Source organism: Halichoerus grypus, chromosome 3 (assembly GCF_964656455.1).
Source record: "Halichoerus grypus chromosome 3, mHalGry1.hap1.1, whole genome shotgun sequence".
Classification (NCBI taxonomy): domain Eukaryota; kingdom Metazoa; phylum Chordata; class Mammalia; order Carnivora; family Phocidae; genus Halichoerus; species Halichoerus grypus.
This window is the reverse complement of record NC_135714.1, coordinates 29636361-29653780: the sequence shown is the minus strand read 5'-3', so window position 1 is coordinate 29653780 and position 17420 is coordinate 29636361. Positions and strand designations below refer to the sequence as shown.

The 17420-nt window shown below is 35.4% G+C and overlaps 1 protein-coding gene across 4 annotated transcripts in view; it reads left to right on the top strand.

Moving 5' to 3' along the window:
- Positions 1 to 17420, top strand: part of ARAP2 (ArfGAP with RhoGAP domain, ankyrin repeat and PH domain 2) — a 183982-nt gene that overhangs the window by 109827 nt on the left and 56735 nt on the right. For all 4 annotated transcript variants that reach the window (XM_078068483.1, XM_078068484.1, XM_078068485.1 and 1 more), the window contains exons 20-23: positions 2176 to 2339; positions 7234 to 7446; positions 10609 to 10714; positions 16164 to 16311. In XM_078068483.1, the coding sequence (XP_077924609.1) occupies positions 2176 to 2339; positions 7234 to 7446; positions 10609 to 10714; positions 16164 to 16311 (631 nt within the window). The remainder of the gene's footprint in view (positions 1 to 2175; positions 2340 to 7233; positions 7447 to 10608; positions 10715 to 16163; positions 16312 to 17420) is intronic.

Genomic DNA, 17420 nt, shown 5'->3' with positions numbered 1-17420 from the left:
GTGCTCCCATGTTGTGGGCATAAGTATTTATAATTGTTGGATCTTCTTGTTGGATTGTCCCCTTTATTATGATATAGTATCCTTCTTTATCTCTTCTTACAGCCTTTTGTTTTAAAGTCTAGTTTGTCACATATACGTATTGCCACCCTAGCTTTCTTTTGACATACATCTGTGTGATAAATGTTTCTCCCATCCTCTCACTTTTTTTTTTTTTTTTTGGTAAGATTTTATCTATTTGACAGAGAGTGCACAAGAGGGAGAAACAGGCTCCCCACTGAGCAGGGAGCCTGATGTGGGGCTCGATCCCAGGCAGACGTTTAACTGACTGAGCCACCCAGGTGCTCCCATCCCCTCACTTTCAATCTGTAGGTGTCCTTAAGTCTAAAATGAGCCTCTTATAGACAGCATAATGATGGGTCTTGTTTTTTTATTCACTGTGACACCCTATGTCTTTGGATTAGAGCATTTAGTCCATTTACATTTAAAGTAATTATTGATAGATATGTATTTATTGCCATTTTATTATGTGTTTTGTTGTTTCTGGAGATTTTCTCAGATCCTTTATTGTCTTTGTCACTTTTGGTCTTTCCTTTCCACTCAAAGAATCCCCTTTAGTATTTCTTGCAAAGCTGATTTAGTGGTATGACCATTACTTTGAACTCTTTATCTGATAGATTGCTTATCTCTGTTTTGTTTAGTTTTTCTGAGATTTTGTTTTGTTCTTTCATTAGGAACATATTCCTCTGTCTCCTTATTTTGCCTAACTCTCTGTTTCTGTGTATTAGGTAGATAAGTTACATTTCTCAGTCTTGAGATTAGTTTTGCTATTAGATCATTCTGGCAGCCCTGAGGAGTGGAGATTAGAGAGGTGGAGAAGTGGGAAAGCAAGTTTATTAGGAGGCATTTTAGCGACCTTAAGGAGCAGTGTGAAGACCTGAAATCAGTGTCAGAATGAAGAGGAAGCAGAGTAAATATATTCAGGAACAAGAATCAACAGAATTCATGTGGCAGTGATGGGGTTGGGGGGGGGCGGGAGCCAATTTAAAATTAATTAATCCTGGGGTGCCTGGGTGGCTCTGGGTTATGAGATTGAGCCCTGCGTTAGACATGCTGGTCGTGGAGCCTGCTTAAAATTCTCTCCCTCCCCCGACAACTTGCGCGTGTGTGTGTGTGTGTGTGTGTGTGCGCGCGCATACTCTCTGTCTCTTAAAAAAAAAAAATCCTAGATTTCTGGTAGGATAAGTGGAGGATTTTAGTACCAGTTTGGTAGGAGAAAGAGAAAGTTTTGAGATAATTGTGGCACATTAAGATGAGGGTGTCCAAAAATTAATATTAATTAGTATTATGGTTTACTACTTAGTTACTAATATTACATTCACTGAGTGTTGAGGTGTATACTATTATTACCCTCATTTTGCCACTGATGAAACTGAGGCCCAAAGAAGGTTGATAACTTGTCCCAGGTCACAAAGGAAGTAAGTGGAGAGTGAAAATTTGAATTTGAGAGATGATTACATTTTCCAGTCTCTTGGCTGCTTTATGCTCTTGCTTTTCAGTCACATGGAGATCTGATCTGTGAGATAAAGTTATAACCTGGAGATAGGGATTTGGAGTTACCACCTCCAGGTGAGGGACGAAACCACTGGCCTGGATGAATGACAGGTCTTTGCAGAGTCCTTGGAGTTCATGCAAGTGCACTGAGGTTCAAAAAGAGGAAGTGAGCTTGTGTAGAAATTGAGTGACCAGAAAGACAGGAGGAAAAAACAGAAAGAATTGCATTACAAAAGCCAAAATGTATTTTTTTTTTTTTTCTTAAGAAATGAAATCATCGACAGTTTTCAAAATCTTGAAAAATGTAGCCGCAAAATCCAGTCACCCATGATGCTGGCCAGAGTAGTTTCAGTTCAGTTATTCAGAAACAAAATAAAAGGGATCAGGAAATGAAGGGAGGTGAGACCATGAATTCAGAGAACTTCTGTACTTCCTAGAGAGATGTAACTGCACAGGCAAAAGAGAGATGGAATGGAAGCTAGTGGTAGACAGGGGTTTTCTTCTCATGGATGAGACAAGATCACATTTATATGGATTTAAGGATAATCTGTCTAGAAGTAAGAACTAAAAAAAAAACAACAACAACACCCAAATTATAATTTGAAATGCTTTTAAACTTTACAGAACGTTATACATCCATGGGCATACCAAGTTGGATTTCACAGTCTGGCGTACCGCAATTGAGAAAGCAGCGGGTACAGATGGTAATGCATTACAGGAGCAGCAGCTCAGCAAAAATGACGTCCCCATTATTGTGAACAGCTGTATAGCATTTGTTACACAGTATGGTAAGTATCACAGAGTTTTTATTCAACCCCCAGAACTCATACTATCATTCTTAGAGATTTAAGTGGTACCTCCATTGGACTGCATTAGAGCTTTATATTTGTAAGTGCATCCGTGAAAAATGAAAACGTAGTCCCTGTTCAGCCAAATGCCATTCCTTCTCCCAATAAAATTCAAATTACATAATGTACTTTTACTATTTTCTTCTTTCACATGCATAAAAATTTTAAATGCCAGATGGAAAGAATCTATATTGTAAAATGTATATTAGAAATAGGTTGAAGACTATATTTTTAAGAGGTTACAAGCCTACAGTAAAGTCTAGGAAAAGGCAAAGGGTTGCCCCATAAGCATGTTTTTGGAAGTGGGAAGCTATGGGACAGTACGTAAAAGAATTTATTTTTTTGGGGGCGCCTGGGTGGCTCAGTTGGTTAGGCGACTGCCTTCGGCTCAGGTCATGATCCTGGAGTCCCTGGATCGAGTCCCGCATCGGGCTCCCTGCTCGGCGGGGAGTCTGCTTCTCCCTCTGACCCTCCCCCATCTCATGTGCTCTCTCTCTCTCATTCTCTCTGTCTCAAATAAATAAATAAAATCTTTAAAAAAAAAAAAAAAAAAAGAAATTATTTTTTTGGTGCCATACATTCAAAGTATATGTGATTATTTATTTCATTCACCATGCTCTTGTTCACATGTTTACATTAAGAATCATGGTTATCATAATAGTTTTGACTTAATTTTAATGGGCATTTTTATGAATAGCTTGCAAGTAAAAAACAACTGGTTGACACATGGTCTAGCTTCATTTTAATTTAATATGGTGTGATAGTATTTTAGATGTGCCTGAAAAGTAAATAAAGTATGCCTTGATTTTTCATGTTTATTTTCAAATTACTTTGAATTCCTCAAATTCCTTCTTTCTGCTACGTATTTCCTTAATACTCTAAAAGGTAGAAATTTGTTAACTGTATTTTTAATATAAAAATGTTTTCTACCTGTTAATCTGTAGATAAGTGCCATTGATTTAGATTACAAATGTGGAAAAGTAAAATGATTGATCTTATATCTTGAAAAGCAATTAACTTTTATTTTTGTTCTCTCAATATTAGAAGTGTCCTTGGGTGTTTTTATTTTGAAAAGAAGGTGTAATCAGTGAGAGAGCTGCTGTAAAACATTGTTTTACTGGTTCGTTACTTATTTATTGTCTGTTGTGTGCCAGCCATTGATCTTGGTACTGGAAATATAGCAGTGGGAGTAAAAAGTTAAAGACAAAGCCATGAATCATGGGTTTCAGTCTGAGAACTGACAATAAACTGATATGAGCAAAATGTCAAAAATAACAAAGGCATGAAGAAAATAATTTTTAGAAATTAAATTTATAACATGCATATATTAATCTATTTTCTTCTGGGGAGAGTGCCATTTTATGTATTTTGCTTATTTCACATGTAATCCAGTACAGTTATCATTGATATTCAGATTCACTGGGTTTGAATTATATAGGTTTGAATTATATATCTACTGTAAATATGTATGTAATCACATTATGTGGCTATTACTCTATGAAATTCCTTCCTATGATAGTATGTCTGTGTTCTCTTTATCAACGGTAATCATCTGTTTATATGAAAATGGGGGAGGAGGAAGGTTATGGTCTTCATTTATTAGCCATTCCTTATTAGCGCACTTGAATTTCATAGGTATAAATGAATTACACACATATTATGTTTTAGCAAGAGCATAACCTCATTGGGAATTTTCACATCATGTTAGTTTCATAATGGCATAGGGTCTTTCTTAAGCTGAGAAATGATTAAAATAACTCTTCTAGCTCCAGTGTATCCAATTTAATGTTTCTCTAGGGAAATCAGAAGTTTCTTTGTGATGTTTCTTTGGATTAAGCATTAGATTTTTTCAACCAAATTTCATACATTAAAACTACTTTGTAACTCTGGCACAAGGTACATTAACTTGCATTTTAAAGTAATAAAGCCAGTGAAAGACTCTTTATGTTTTGTTTTGTTTGTTTTTAATGAGCAGAACATGGGGAAAACCCAATGTTGCCAGCATGTATAGAAAGGAAGATACCATATGCACTTAGAAAATGCCCAGTAATTAATAGAATGCAGGTGGTTGACTCAGAGCTTACAACAGCAATTATTTTGAACTTCCTGACCTTTGTATTAAAATCTGAAAGCCAGGGGCGCTTGGGTGGCTCAGTCGGTTAAACAGCTGCCTTGGGCTCAGGTCATGATCCCAGGTTCTTGGGATCGGGCCTCACATCAGGCTCCCTGCTCTGTGGAGAGCCTGCTTCTCCTTCTCCCCTGCTTGTGCTCTCTAGCTCTCTCTCTCAAATAAGTAAAATCTGAAGACCAATTTTTTGTGCTCACAGTGTCAAGATTTGAACTTGACCAAGTTCAGAGTCAAATTTTTAGAGTTTTAATTTTTTTAATGGGTTATAGTAGTTAGTTTTTTGGGGAAATTAATTTTTGTAAACAAAATTTTTAAATTCACATGCAGTTAACTTGAGGACTTAGCTATTAGAAATTCACTCAGCTAGGAACATAATATCTCAAAAACTTAGTCCCATTTTTTTTTTGTTTTCGTAGAAGTTGCTTATTCTTGCATTAAATAATCATTTATTGAATGCTTGCTAAGTTCTAGTCATAGTGTAGTTAACTGTACACAGAGAGTAAGACATGATCCTTGCCTTCTAGGTTTTTACACATTTTTTGAATCAAAGATAAACAGCTGGGCAGTTACATCTCAAGTGTACAAAATTCTGTGGTAGAGAGGTTCAGGGGTTGGTACGGGGTGAATTTCACCCAGAGTAGGGGTGGTCGTAGGGAGCTTCATGGGTGAGATGTGGTGCCTACCATGATGGTTAAGAGAAAACAGGAGCTAGTTAGGAGAAGGGAGTAGGGATTCTAGGAGGAGGAACAGGGTACGACCATGTATAGAATCATGAGGGAAGTCATCTGTTGAGGGAACTTTGTGTAGTTAAATGTGGCCAGAGCTTAGTGTTGGAAGAACCAGAGATAAGAGGCAGGAGGGTTAGGCTTATTCATGTAGAGCCTTAAATGTTGTAATATATACTCAAACTTGCCCTCTAGGCAGTGGGAAGGTGGTATGCAGATTTTTAAGCTGTTGGTAACACCAGCAGACCTGTATCTCAGATCAAGCTGCTATCAGTGTGGAGGCGGACTGGAGGGCTGCCCAAGAATAGGGGCAGGGTGTTGTGAAAGTGTAGTGAGGAATTGGGTGCAAAAAATAACAGTACATGAGATGGAAAAAGGGGGACAGTTTTGAGAGCAAGATTATGATGAAACATATATGTGACATTTGTTTTGTTTCATTTTAATACTGTAAACGAGAAAGAAAAGTTCTGACTTACAAAGAACTGGGGAGAAGGCACTGCTGTGTATTGAGATACAGGAACAAGATAAAGAACATATTGGGATTGGTAGGTGACATAGCAAATGGGGCAGGAGACTTGATTCCTCAGATTTTTTTGATTTGTCCATGACAATCGTGTGTGTGTGTGTTACAGGTATATTATAAAGAATCTGTATATTAAAGGGTGATTGTGTGTGTGTGTGTGTGTGTGTGTGTGTGTGTTTGACATCTTAGAAATGAAAACCTGGGTGAAAATGTATATGTAGTAGTTGAAGTGATAAAGTTGGATGGGTTCACCCAGAGAATTTGTGGGGGAGTTGGGAAGAGAAGAGACTTGAGGATGGATTTCTGGAATCATTAGTAAATATTAGGTGGTAGTGTAACTAGAGGACTGGAAGAGTCATCATAGAGGAAGGGGGCAGGAAGATATGGGATCATAATGTCATGAAAGCCATGAAATTAAAAGAATTTTAGCAGGGATTCATTTGGAATGTCAAATACTGCAGGGGATTCTCATTGGATAAAAATAGAAAAGCATATAGAAAATAGGATATCATTGGTATTCTTGATGAAGATGGTCCCAGTAGAGTGGGGATTGGGCACAGAAGCAAGATTGTGGTTCAAGGATGAACAGGAAGGTGAGATGGTAGGAAGAATAAATATAGGAAATTCAATGGGGTTTTGGAAGGAGGAGACACCAGAGACCTGGGAGGGGGGGCAAGGGAGCATTTAATTTTTTTTGTTTGTATCATCATCATTACAATCACTCCTCTTTACTCTTCTTCCTCTTACTAACCATGCCTCCCCCCTTTGTTTATATAGGGCACTTAATGAATCAATCAATAACTGTGAAAAGGAGATGACCCTTGGGGCGCCTGGGTGGCTCAGTTGGTTACGTGTCTGACTCTTGATTTCAGCTCAGGTCATGATCTCAGGGTGGGGAGATCGAGCCTCATGTTGGGCTCTGTGCTGGGTGTGGAGCCTGCTCGAGTTTCTCTTCCTCTCCCTCTGCCCCTCTCCCCCCTCAAAAAAGCAAAACAAAACAAACAAAGAAAAGGAGATGACCCAACTCTTTCATCTAGAAGAAGGTGAAAATGTGAAACAGAAATTAATATACAAATATGAGTGCAGACGGTTAAGAAATATTATACCAGGGAGCCTCTTTACCGGCGAAACTGGAGACAAGCTTGAATTCTGGGAGACAAAGTGAAGATAGGGTACCTGTGGTAAAAGAACATTTGCAGATACCATGAAAAACTGGGGGAAGGGCTGACCAGGGGTTTGCTAACAGCTGAGGCTGAAATAGCTCATCAGGTTTACATTTTAAATACTAAAATTAGTGGGCTGGGGAGGCTTTTTCCCTCATGCATGTTTATATCAACTCTTGGGTAATGATTTTGTTTTGCTTAATATCCCAACACAAAATTTTTCTATTTCTAAGATATAAAAGTGGATTTTGATTTTTGACTTTTTTTCATATAACTTTTTTTTTTTTAAACAAAGGTTTAGGGTACAAATATATCTATCAAAAGAATGGTGATCCTTTGCACATAAGTGAACTCCTGGAGAGTTTCAAAAAGGATGCAAGAAGCTTTAAATTGAGAGCTGGAAAACATCAGCTTGAAGATGTGACAGGCGTGTTGAAAAAATTTCTCTCTGACATTGATGATGCACTTCTTACTAAGGAGCTCTATCCATATTGGATCTCTGCTTTAGGTAATACATATAATATAGAACATAATAAATGCTTGCCTTCTAATTTTATAATTATATTTTTAAAATCTTTAATAATCTGAGAATTTAATTGAAAGGAAAAATGTACATAATGGCTTAGAACAGAAATTGTGCAAATATCAATAGTTGTTTATATCTACCTCAAAATAAATTTATAGTAATAATTGCTAAATAGTGTGTTAAAGTAATTCTTAGTTTTCAGATTTCTTAGTGTTTGCTTTAACTTTAGAAGTGTTATAGTCAAGTCCATGTATGCTATTAATTTCTCATTAAGATTAAAATGAAAGGTGTAATATAAGATTTGTTTTATCCCATTTCCCCATTGGCTCTTCACCTCTATCATTTACTCTACCTCTGTAGGGGTACATAACAGTATTTTTTTTAACTCTTTCTTCATTTTTCTTTCATTAATTAAAAAAAAAAAAGCTTTATACTATTTAAGAAATGACCCTAGGAAAGTAGTTTATTTAATCACTTATTGGTTTAAATTGATTCAGTAAAACCTACATTTACATCCATTAATTCAAAATAACTCCTTTTACAAAAATTACAAAAATGAAGACTTTTAAATGTAAACATTACTTTTAATTCTATCTTTCTAATAGAACAATTTTCATTTTTATATATTATTTTATAGTCTTTGTCCCTACACCTATAATTTATATATAATCCTTATTATATTAATAAACCACAAACATTTCTCATATATCTACAGTTTTTAAAAATGATTTTCAATCTTCATTTTTTTCAATTAAAAAAATACTGAATTTTTTACCATAATTTACTAATATATTTCTCACTTGTACATTTAATCTGTTTCAAGATTTTTTGCAAAAGTGACCTTTGAATTTCACTATATGATATTCCTCTGTTGAGACAATAGGCTTTTTCAGTGAAAGTATTTGTTTAATCTCAAATATAAATATGATATTTTAAGGGGTTAATGTGGAAATGATGTCATAAAACATTCACAGGTTGAAAAATTATCCCAAGAATGACCTGTATTAGTGTCAGCAAGCAGGGAGTGGGATTGTTATTAAAATAAAGCTTTTCTTTTTTAACTACCAATTCAGAAGCCTTTTATTTGCCTCCTGATATTTCTCAAATCAATAGGTTCAACTCTAATCAAAAAGAGAGTTGATTGCATAATTACATGGGATATAAAATATGGAATTAGATAATATATCTCTTTAAGCTCAGTTATCTTGCCACCCTCATTTTTGTTTCGGAAAGAGTTCTTTGTAATTTATAGCTATGAAATTATAGCATCTCGATAAAGGCTTATAATTTCTTTGTTGTAAAATCAGTTATCAAAAATTTGAGGCAAATAAACTTTTGCCCAATTATCAGGTTCTATGTCTTTAATGTTGTCAGGGGGAGGTAGTTGGTAGATAATAGCATGTGTCAAAGAGGAATGTGTTCACCTTTTACTTGTATGTGAATTCTTGGAGAAGGTTTTGGATACTAGGTCAGGTAGCCTTAAAGTCATTTGCTTTTAGATCCAGCATAGCCCTGACTTGTCAGAAGTGCCCTATGTTGGATCTGACAAGAATAAACTGGAACGTTCATGGTGACCTCGTAGGAGAGCTCTCTTGGGTCCTGTGCACTGAGGCAAAGAATGCCTTACAGTGTCGTACCACTTATTTATATGATATATGATCTGTTCTAAGAACACCATTAAATTGAAGTCTGTGGCTAGCTGAACAGTTCCTTGTATTTTCTTTATGACCTGAAATCTATCTTAAGTTTTACTTTCAAATTGCTTAAGCTTTACTTTGAAAATATCATCTATTTTATCCTTATTAGATTTGTGAAAATATGCTGTACTAGCATGACTTCTTTAAGTGTAGTAGAATTAATTACATTTTATTAAATAAATACCATTACAGTTAGAAACTGGATGAGAAGAGGGTAAAATTTGGATTGTACTAGAGATGATAGATAATTCTTCATTCACTTCCAGTATAGTCCTTTGAATGTAATTTGGGTGTTTTCCACTCTTGCTTTTAGAGACTCATCCACTAGCAGGCTTAAGTCAGTATGATCACGTTTACTTTCGGAGACCTTACGTGCAGGCTAAATCAGTACAAAAGAGCTATCAGTTACAGTTTTGAATAGGAGTCTACTTCAGAAATGTGCCACAGAGTTTCTTACCTCCCCAGGGATCCTAATGCCCTTTACAAGTGACTGTGTACTTTTAAAGAATCATTAATGTGCTGCTGGCTTTCTGTGAATAGAATAGGTAGGGCTAAGCAGAAAATGAAAAAGTCTTGTTTCCAAAGGTAGTTGGGAATTGCAAGGGAATTTATAAGTGCAATTCCCTTAAGTTACAAAGTCAGCACAAGGGTGCTTTATTTGAAGAATGGCCTTTCATTTCCCTTATGAGCTAGCAGGTCAGATCAGACCACCACTATACATCTTCTAGAGTCTAGAACTTCGGGAGTTCCTGGGTCTAGTTTCTCCAAGTATTTGACCTCTGGAGTTAGGATAAGGAAGCATAATTCCTTTTCATCCTCCTCTCCATAACAGAGGGTCTGTTCTCCTCTAAGTCTGTGTAATAGTTTTCAGGGTCTGCTCATGACTTCTTTCATTACCCCCTCCCTTTTCCAAGGAGTTGGAGGTGCCAGCGTTGGTTAAAGGCCCTATACATGGATCTGCGGGGTAATGCAGTTCATAGCTTTGGGATGGTTCATAGTTTTGGTAAGATTTTTGTGATTTCCCGAAGAGAAAAAATCAGAAATGTCATTTTCAAATAACAGATAGTGAAATCTTTCCATAGCCAAAGAAAGTACTTTTGGTTTATCTCTCAATTTGTACTCCAATTTGAGTTATTAATTAAATATATTCCTATTAGTTGAAGTTCAGTAGTTCGTAAAGTGGAAGATAAAACGCAAACCTGGGTTTTGAAAGTGCTTCATTTTTAATTAGAAAGTATTAGAACTATAGTTTATGTAATGTTGATGTAAATGCTTTTCCAGAATTAGAGAAGTTTGAATGTTTATTCTATTGAAATTCGATTAGATCACTTAGTGAAATACAATAATGACTACTCTTTTAAAATACTGTTAAAAGGCAAATTTGTAGTACAGACTCTTAGTTTAGGTCTAAAATTGTTTTTTGTTTTGTTTTGTTTTTAACCTCTAGATACTCAGGATGACAAGGAAAGAATTAAAAAGTATGGAGCATTTATACGTACTCTTCCAGGGGTCAACCAAGCAACGTTGGCAGCTGTAATTGAACACCTTTACAGGTGGGTGGTTTCATGAGCTTTCCTAGACATTTCAAACATGCCTTTCAATACGTCATTATTTCTTAAATTTAAAGTAGTATAGCAAACTTTCTATATGGGACTGTGAATTTCCCATCATATCTTAAAAATGGTTTCAATCTACCAAAAAACTACTAGAACTGATAAATGTATTCAGTAAGGTCGTAGGATACAAAATGAATATATAGAAATCTGTTGCATTTCTAGAGACTAATAATGAAGTAGCAGAAAGAGAAATTAAAATAATTCCATTTATAATTGCACCAAAAATAATAAAATACTTAGAAATAAACTTAACCAATGAAGTGAAAGATTTGTACTCCAAAAATTGTAAAACACTGATGAAAGAAACTAAAGATGACAGAAATAAATGGAAAGATATACTATGCTCAAAGATTGGAAGAATTAAATTGTTAAAATGTCCATACTACCTAAAGCAATCTATAGATCTAATGTAATTCCTATCAAAATACCAATGGAATTTTTTACAGAATTAAAACCAAGTAATCCTAAAATTTGCATGGAACCACAAAAGGTCCCAAATAGCCAAAGCAATCTTGAGAAATAGTGGTAAAGCTGGAAGTACCACAATCCTAGATTTTAAGATATATTACAAAGCCCTAGTGATTGAAACAGTATGATACTGGCACAAAAATAGACACACAAAGCAATGGAACAGAATAGAGAGTCCAGAAATAAACTCATGCTTACATGGTTCGTTTATGACAAAGGAGGCAAGAGTATACAATGAGGAAAAGACAGTCTCTTTAACAAGTGGTGCTAGGAAAACCAGACAGCTACATGCAATAGACAGAAACTGGATCACTTTCTAACACCATACACAAAAAAGAAGCTGAAATGGATTAAATACCTAAATGTGAGACCTTAAACAATAAAAATCCTAGAAGAGGACATAGACAGTAATTTCTTTGACATTGACCTTAGAAAAATCTTTCTAGATGTCTCCTTGGGGAGGGAAATAAAAGCAAAAATAACCTTTTGGGACTACACCAAAATAAAATGCTTTTGCACAGGAAAGGAAACTATCAACAAAACAAGGAAGCCTACTGAATGGGGGAAGATATTTGCAAATGATATATCCAATAACAGGTTAATATTCAAAGTATATAAAGAACTTCTACAAGTCAATGACAGAGAAACACATACTCTGATTAAAAATGGGTGGAGGACCTGAATAAACATTTCTCCAAAGAAGACAGTCAGATGGCCAACAGACACATGAAAAGATGCTCAACATCACTTATCATCAGGGAAAGGCAAATCAAAACTACCATGAGATATCACCTTACGCCAGTCAGAATGGCTAGTATTGAAAAGACAGGAAATAATAAGTGTTGGCAAGGATGTGGAAAAAAGGGACCCCTCATGCACTGTTAATGGGAACATGAAATAGTGGGAATATGAAATATGAAATAGTGTAGCCACTGTGGAAACAGTATGGATGTTGCTCAAAACAGTAAAAATAGAACTATCATATAATCTGATAATTCCACTACTGGGTATTTACTCAAAGAACGTAAAAGCACTAATTCAAAAAGATATATGCACCGCTATGTTTACTGCAGCATTATTTATAATAGCCAAGTCACAGAAACAACGTTAAGTGTCCATCAATAGATGAATGGATAAAGAAGTAGTAGCATGTATACACAATGAAATATTACTCAGCCATAAAAAAGAATGAGGTTTTTGTCATTTGCAACAACATGGATGGACCTAGAGGATATTATACTAAGTGAAATAAATCAGACTGAGAAAGACAAATACCATAAAATACCATATGATTTCACTTACGTAAGGAATTTAAGAAAGAAATGAACAAAGAAGGAAAAAAAAAAGACAAAAAAAAAAAGCCAGATTCTTAAATACAGAGAACAACTGGTGTACCAGAGTAGGTGGGTGGGAGGATGGGTGAAGAAAATGGTTTTAAAATAAAATCCCCAGTAAACTATCACTTTAGTGTTTCTTTCTGTAACTAAGACCCGTTTCAGATAAATAGAATACTGGAAGATTTCTTAAATGAATTAGAAATAATCAGGTACGGAATCCCCAAATGAATCCAGTGCATAAGCACAAACTTTTTGAAACTCACTTAAGAGGGAAGCTGGAGAAGAGAAGGAGACCAGAATTCTCTAGCAGGAGTCTGTATGTGAGCATAGTATTTTTCTCATGGTGGACTCTATAGAAACTTTTAATTCTTCATTATGAATTTGTATCTAATTGATAATTCTAACATTTTAGTGTCAGACTGTTGATCAGAGGAGAAAATTTTAAAAATAAAAAATACTGTCTTTGTCAGCGTATGTAGTTTTCAACATTTGGGAGGATAGGAAGAATATAGTAATAGCTTGAGAAGTGAGATCTCTGAAGGATGAGGAATGTTTTGAAAAAAAGAAAAAAAAAACCTTTTCCATTAAAATGATAGGTTTGGTTTGTTTTGCTATCAGCAAGAATTACCACAGAACTTTAATAAGTGTAAATATGGCTTAAGGAATATCATTGTAGCTACAATCCTTCCTGCATGGATGCAGGACTCTCTTGAATGAATTTTAATGAAGCTGATTTCTACTAAAACTACCTTATTTGCAGTCTACATTCAGAAATTATTCACAATTTCTTTTCTCGTTATCTTTCTTTTCCCACTACCACTTCTCATGCATGTAAACTCCATTACTGTAAAACTGATTTTCTTATTATACAAGTATAGTGTATATGTTGTATAGTCCTATCTCCAAGGAGACATTGGAACAGATTTTTTTTCAAACATTTTAATGTATGACCAAGCTGCTACAGTTAATATTAATATTTTAAATATGGAGTTACACATATTTTTTCTTAAAATCTATTGATTGAGAGAGAGTGGGCACATGCTTTTGAGAGGGAGGAAGTGGGGGAGAGAGAGAGATGGAGCGGGAGAATACCAAGCAGACTCCCTGCTGAGCACAGACTCTGATGTGGGGCTTGATCCCACAACCCTGAGAACATGACCTGAGCCAAAATCAAGAGTCGGATACTTAACCAACTGAGCCACCCAGGTGGTTAAGAATCTTTAAATTCTTAATTCAGGTTTGAATTTGAGATAATGAATTCCTGTCCTTCCCCCTCCCTCCTTCTCTCCAACTGACATATATTTTAGTTCCTACTACATACACAACAGTACCTATTAAGATTCCACGTGAACAGAAACATTTGATAATAATACATGAAGACAAAGTCTTAAAGTCCACCGTTCCCAAACTGAGCATCTGGATGTCCGAGTGAATATGCAGGGTTGCTGCAGGGCATTTTATATTTTTTAGGGAAACACAGCAACATTGGGACAGTTTTTAATATAAAGAATTTTAGCATGGGCAGAAGGATGGAGTGATTTGTCGTGTGTTGACACCCAGGGGATGCTTCACATCTAAAGGGGTATGTGAGCTGGGGTGAAAGAAAGGTAAGTACAAGAAATGAGTGGAGGATATTTTCTGGGAAACAGGTGTGCTAGGGGATGAGCTGGTTGGTAGTTGGCTGGCAGGTGGTTGTGAAAGGCTCAGATGGTCATGTAAAAACATTTAGATTTTATTCCTTTAGGTAATAAAGAGTGACTGATCAAATCTGTTTTAGGACAATAACCCATGAATGGGATTGATTGGGAAGAGATTAGAATAGATGCAGAGAAACTAATCAGGAAACTGTTTTCTTGGACTTCTAATGAGAAAGCCTGAGTGAGAAGAGACTCAGTGGGCTGAATAGGAACACTTGGGAATGATAGCATGTGGGGCAGAGAAATAAAGGAAGGAAAGGAAAAAAAAAACTGTAGTGTGGACTTTATGCCAGAAATTAAGGCAGTTGCAGAAATGGAAGAGGAGTGAGGTGAAGAGTAGCAAAGAGGATGCTATGGCAGAAGGAAGTCTCACAAAAGGTGGGAACGTTTGATAGAGTTGTCAGAAGTTTGCGAGGTCGATTTGGATAAGGTCAGGTTGATTTAGCATTTAATTCCATCCCTGCCCCAGATAACAGATCGCTTCCTCCATGACTAACATTTACTTAATTCCATTCACCAGATATTTATTACACAACTCCAGGGTGATTAAAGCAGGAGTCCCAGACGGGGAGATGTTTCGATTCTAGTAACACAGGCAGACCTGCAGATAAATTTTTCAGATGTTTATAATTTAGTGTGATAAAAGTACAGAAGTGGTTTCGAGAGGGATGTCCACAATTATTATACCCTCCTCTGTTAACTTGCAATTCCTTTTGCATCTTATGAATCACATATGATGATTATACTTGGTCTGTCTCTGCTATGCAATTTGGCATTTTATTGTGAGTTTCTTACATCATCATATATATATATTCCTGTCACCTTTTACTTTTTTTGTAACTACTAGAATCTCTGCTTTTTATAGACGGGTGTACTTAACTTAGTCTTGTTTTATTCCTTTGATACAGCTGGTCTCCCTTTTTTAGTATGTATTTTAAAATTTATAAATGTAATTAGGAAATTGAGCAGGGTCCTATTATATATAGTCAGTGACAAATAGCATCAACAGATACTTCTATGGGTATCACTTATAGTTATCACCTGTGCATTTTTATAGATGCAAATGTTATTAAGAAAATCATAAAGAAAATATATTAATAGTACTGTAGTGTATTTATGGAAAAGAATCCACATGGAAGTGGACCCACACAGTTCAAACTGTGTTGTTCAAAGGTCAGCTGTACTTTAAGGGCTCTTCGTAAGACCCAAATGTTGTAGCTTACTCATGGTGAGAGTTGACTCCTCTGTTCATGTCTGTTCATTGCAAAAAGCCACTCAATAATATCCAAGAAAAGTATAATTGTATTTTTAAATTAAGTGTTTGCTTTTTGAGAGATAATATCCAATTTTGAATAACCATACAAACACATGCCGCCAAATATTTTCTCACCTGATTTGCCCTTCCTGGAAAACTCAGCTCAGCCTTGAACCTTGAATTTGGAACTCTCTCCTATATGCCTCCCAATTCACCTTTCTTGCCTTGTTTCCTCCTTACCTACTTCCCCCTATTCCCTCTTTCATTTATGCTTCAGTCCCTCTAGTCATTTTCCACCATTGTGCAAGCACATCTTTATGCCTTAGCCTCAGGTTGCACCATTATCTGGAATTATTTGGATATGGTGGGTCCCTCCTCCAATCAACAAACAAGTACTGCTTTGTAACCTGTAGTCATATCTTCTTTTAGTTTTTTTCTTATGTTCTTAACTAGACTGTAAACTAGCTGGAAACAAGAACTGCAGTTTTCTTTAAATCACCACCATACCTGTTATATCAGAGACCTTCAATATGTGTGTGCTAAATTATGATAAATGGGTATTGTGACTAAAGTTCTATGAAATTTTCAAATAGAAGTGTGTGGTAATGAGCTATGCTTTTCTCTAACAGGGTTCAGAAATGCTCAGAAATCAATCACATGAATGCGCATAATTTGGCCTTGGTCTTTTCATCCTGTTTGTTTCAAACTAAGGGACAAACTAGTGAAGAAGTGAATGTAATCGAGGACTTAATTAATAATTATGTTGAGATATTTGAGGTAAATATTTTATATCCTGCCCTTGTTAAAATAGTTTTGATGTTACTGTTGGCAAATTAAAAAATACATTTTAGTTTGTTTATAATCAAGTCTTTTGAATATCTAAAAATAAAAGATAGTTATATGATTTTTAATACTTTAAATACAACTAGCCTTTTAAGCTGTAGCCATTCATTTTAAATTTGGCTGCTTTGAAAGCCATCTGGTGTCTTTTGGACAGAGTATTTTCTATTTATGGTGTTTCTGTGGCTTTTTTTTTCTTTGTCAGTATGTTGTATGTATTAAGTATGTCTACTCAGAGGTGTGAAATTATGAATTTCATAAATTTGGTAAGAGATACCAGGCTGATAACTTCTGCAATTGAATGCATTTTAGTGTTTTCTTTTAATTGTGTCTGAATTAGAAATGAAGAAAAACCTGAAATAATATCCTGTGGTTTTTACTAAGTCATCTATTCTAATTATTTGACTTTCATTTGCTATTTTATGAAGTCAATATATTCAGTGTTTCATCAGGAAACTGTCAGAATAAGGATGATTTCTTAGTTGAAAGAAGTAAAAATAGAGGAAATAAGCCCAGGATTTGAATATGGGGGGAGAATATAAGGGATCTGAGTCAAAGGTCCAGTTTCATCACTTAATTACCACTGGCATGGCTGTCATATAACCTTTGGGGGCTCTTTGTTAAATGGTGTTGTATAAGACTTCTTGTTTTTCAGGGTTATGGATATGTTAGTTGAAATCAAGTGGGTTAATGTAATAGGTTATTATATGTAGACTTACCTTCTTTAAGTGATCACAAGATTCCTTAGCCAAAGGAAAGAAACTCTATTTTAATAAAATAAAAACACAGAGTTTTTATCTTAATTTATATAGGAATGGACACCAAAATTGTTGGATTCTCTTTGCTCTTTGATCTCTTTTTTTATTTTCTTTCTATATGTGTCCACTGTTTTTGATCAACAGCAGCTTCTTTGCAATAATTCTGATGCTGAGAAATGAAAGAATTAGGAAAAAAAGTAATGTGTGGCTTTACGTGCTCTCTTTATTTTCTATTTTTGTACTGTTATGTGAATAAATAAATGGTTATCTTTGTAGTTTTGCTAACTC